Here is a 4,348-nt window from a genome sequence, read left to right on the forward strand (position 1 = left end):
AAGAGACTCAGTTTATCTCGATTTTAACCAAACCCAAGTTTCTCCTGAAATAGAAACTCAGGAGATCAAGACTAGGGTGAGAGTTCTCCACCATTTATACCTGTTCCTGGATTGAGAGAAGAGGTTTGGCAGGGGTAGAGTCCCAACACCGGACCTGCCTTTTCATTACCTCCCATACCAACAGAAAAAAAGAAACTTAATGGCTTTGCTTCTCTTACCTCCATCTTCCCAAAGGTCAAAGGTATGCCCCACTTTCTAGAAGACACTCACTAGGGTGATTGCTGAAGGGGTGATAAAAGCAGAGAGGGTGAGAACTCATTTTGTCGGCACTTCTTCCCAGGGCCTTCCTACGATGTGTGTATGTAGATGGGGTGGGAAGAGAAGGAAGAGAATTTTGGGCAATTCTCTTGAAGTTCCTTGACCTCAGTTTATTGATTTAGGAAGGGAAAGGGAAAGGAAGGTGGGGGAGAGTAAATATTTATACAGTACCTATTATGTGTCAGGTACTGCACTAAGTACTTTTTACAAACATGATTTCATTTCAAGTGAGAGGGGTGGACTAGATAATCTATATATTTCTCATTAGGATCTGGAGTCAATTTTTCTATATCCTTAGGGTGAGAACAAATAGGAAAAAGGAGAAGAGATGCTTGCATCATGAAGCATGTTCTTTGAAAGTCCGGGGGTTCATCTCATCACAGGTGATGATTATGTTCATGGTCACGGGAACACTTTGGTATTTGCACTTATGGGAAGAGCCCATGTTGTACATCAGTTGGCAGATAGTCAATTGCAAAGGTTCTCTGCTCTGGTGACAGTTATTCCCCTTTTCCTTACAAGGAATGTTTGGGGTGGCACAGATGGCTCTGACTTTGTCAGAGCTCTCATGGATGAAGATATGCTTCTCCTTACAGGTGCCCTTCGGCCCTGATAACTTCTGGGCCATCATGACATCGCAGCCCCCATCATTCTTGAGCTGCCTAGAGTAGAATAGAGCCTCCTGTTGAAACAACTCCTCAGTTACTGGTGTTGCATGGCCAGTAACATCCTTTTCGCTGGCCTCTGCCAATGACATTTTCACCTCATCCAATAGCATGTCATTCTTGCCAGACTCCTGCAGTTGTGTAGCTTTGAAGCCTCCTATATCCTCTGTGGTCTCTGCCTCTTCCCATGAGTCACTGTCCCAGAGCTGGTTCAGCAACTCCTGGCCGTCCTCTAGCTTTGTGGAAGCCAGCCAAAGCCCCAGGCCCAGGCCCAGCCCTAGCCCCAGCAGCAGCAGCAGCAGCAGCAGCATCACAGGAAAGGTCTGCAGCAGGACTGACTTCATTTTTCCTATGAGACAAGAAAGGGAGATAGAGGGAGAGAAGAGAGGTACGAATATGTTTTTTTTAGACACTTATCTCCCCACATTCTCCCAGTCTGTCCCTTGGTGTCTTCCTTCCCCACATTCCCTCATCCACACATGACAAAATACCCATCTCCTTATGTTTCACATATTTGTAATTCTTTCTACTCTACTTTCTGACCTTACTTTGGAATCTTCAGGTCATGACCTTGGAACTGGGACTTTAGAAATGATTTCCTCCAACCTCCTCATTTTACAGATGAGGAAACAGAGGCACAGGGAGGTTAAATGTTTTGCCTAGGGTCACACAGGTGGTAAGCATTAGAGGATTATGAATCCAGCTCCTCTGACTCAAGATCCAGTGGCCTTTCTACTATAGCCTATGCTGACCCAAGACATTCTATCACAGTTCTGGGGCCTTTCCCTCCCCAGGTCTTGTGGTATGGTTTCTACAGAAACAAGATCTGCCTCTTTCTCAGGTCGAAGAGGCTCTACGAAATGTCTTTATTCTATAGTTGACAGGGGCTAGAGTTGGAAATTAGTGGGAATAGGTGAAGTTGAGACTTTATCTACATGCAGTACCTTAGAGGGGAAAAACAGAAGTCACCCAAGTATTCCCTTAAAACATAGATGACTACAACAACCCCAAGGTAGAAGGCCAGGGGTAACATAAATTCATACAAATGTACTTCTCTTCAGCAAGATTACAATCACAGTCTAGTGAGAATGTAAACCTGGGATCATAAATTCCAAAGCTCTGAGGGTTGAATGAAACAAGATTCTGTGAGGGTAGGTTTTATTTTTTTCCTCTCGCTTGGAGCAAATCTTTTTAACCTTACCTTTTTAACATCTGAGAAATATCCTCAGCAATAGGGAAACCAGTTCCAAACCTCACTCTGTATAGAGAACTATAATGGGAGACTGCGAAGTGTTTGGAAAAAACACTGGCTTGGTTTCTAAACACCATGGTTTCTGGTCTTTGTTCTAATACTATTTTCCTTATTTTGGAAAAGTCACTCAGTTTTTCTGGGCCTTAGTTTTCTCAACTGTAAAATGACTGTTAGATTAAATGATCCCATTCAGCAATAATACTTATGATCCTATATGTAGATGAAGCTATTGTATGCTTATTTTTCTTGCAATTTTTCCTTGTGAAATCTACCCCCTACCCCACCTCAAATGCAAGAAGAAGCTCCCTTCACTCTTATCTATTCCATATCTCCAAGCCAATTCAGGGAGGGGAATATTTACTTTTATATGTCAGGACCAGATAATGCTTGTTAGAGTTAGGTCTTGCCTCGAGGACGCTTCTACAGCTGATAAACTATTCTTTATCCAGTTATATTTGAACTTCAGCCAACCCCAAGGTAGGATAGGGGATGTAGGGTAGCTAGTGCGGGGTTGCCTTGCTTACCAAATCTAAAGACAGCTGAGTAAAGGTGCATTTAGCTCTGAATCCAAGGCAGACCTCCACAGGCTGGTCCCTTGCGTCTAAGATGGTATTTCTTCCAGTACTCTCAGTACTGATGTAACTTACCTGAGCACTGGAATAGCTTCCAAGGCTCTCTTCAATTTCGTGCCTCTCCCCTTTTATCCTCCCTGGAGTCTCCCTTCCCACCTAGGGTTTCCTTCCCTTTATCAGATGCTGAAGCTGAGCTACAGAGGACACTAATGAATCTCCTGGTTTAGTATTTATCCTTATATACAGTTCTGTCCCCTCCTTCCACCCCCTTACCTCCCAGCTCTCTGGGTATATTCTCAGCCTGTTCTTGCTCCTACCCCCACAAATTCTATAAAATTAGGCCATTTGGAGGCTGAAACACATCTGATCATCAAGAAGGGAAATGATCCAAGACTGGAAAATGACTGGCAACTCTTCAATCATTAGACAGTTCTGCTCCTTGCTTACACCCCCACAGCTCTCTTGTTTGTGGCCGACCTGTAGCCACACACCTGAATTTAAATGTTTTCTATATTCTCTTTAGCTCTTGTTAGTTTAATTCTTTTTCTGGGGGAAACCAGGCCTTTTGGTGGTCACTCAATTTAACTGTCCGTTATGGTTATCTGGCTTTCCAGTTTGAGAAAATATATTATAGGGGTATCATGGCATGATGGTTAGAGAGCTGGCCTAGGAATCAGTTAGACCAGGGTTCAAATTTTTTATTTTTTATTTTTGATCGGGGTTTAAATTTTGTCTCTGACACATACTGGTTGTGTGACTCTGGGCAAATCACTTAAGCCCTCACTGCTTTAGGTCAGGGCACTCTGTCCTAGATTATATGTTGCAGAGAAGGTACCAAGTTGGTAGAGGAAGTTTCCCTTACTGGGAGTGCCATATATCAATGAAACCACAGGTTTCATGATTGTTGAGAGTTAGGATGCCATAGTAGATAGAAATCTGGTCTTGGAGCTCACAAAACCTATCTCTAACACATACTAGCTGTGTGATCTTATAAGCAGGATCATAAGCCTAATTACTTAGGCTCCCAGAAAATTCTCAAAGACTTGAAATTTCAGGAAACTTGCTAGAGGGTGCCCCAATAAGCATTCACTCATTTGATTTTCACAAGGGCCCTTTGAAGTAAAGAAGACAAATAGCATCCTGAATTTACAAATGGGGATACTGACGCTCAGATAAGTTAAATGACTTGCTTAGGTCTTAAAACTAATGATCGGGATTTGAGACATAGGGCCAGGGTCTTCAAACTGTGGTCCAAGGACCATTAGTGTTGTCTATAAAGGGATTTGTAAGTTGATCTCTAATATTTTCAGTCTTTGCAATATGACTATATTGTTCTTTTTGGCATGAAATAATAATAACATTTTAAGGTTTACAAAGTGATTTACATATGTTAACTCATTTCATCCTCACAACAACTCTGTGAAGGAGGTTCTATTGTTTTCCCCATCACAGAGATGAAGCAACTGAGACAGATAGAGGTAAACTGACTTGTGCAGAGACATACAGCTAGTAAATATCTGATGCAGGTGAAGTAGGAGTTA

The 4,348-nt window shown here is 42.5% G+C and overlaps 1 protein-coding gene across 1 annotated transcript; it reads right to left on the bottom strand.

The window, feature by feature from the left end:
- Positions 1-655: 655 nt before the first annotated feature.
- Positions 656-1,327, bottom strand: RNASE10 (ribonuclease A family member 10 (inactive)). The gene has a single exon (XM_027843009.1). The coding sequence runs from the start codon at positions 1,325-1,327 to the stop codon at positions 656-658; it is 672 nt and encodes a 223-aa protein (XP_027698810.1).
- Between the last annotated feature and the right edge of the window lie 3,021 nt (positions 1,328-4,348).

This window comes from Vombatus ursinus, unplaced genomic scaffold, assembly GCF_900497805.2.
Source record: "Vombatus ursinus unplaced genomic scaffold, bare-nosed wombat genome assembly UNPS02014894.1, whole genome shotgun sequence".
Lineage (NCBI taxonomy): Eukaryota > Metazoa > Chordata > Mammalia > Diprotodontia > Vombatidae > Vombatus > Vombatus ursinus.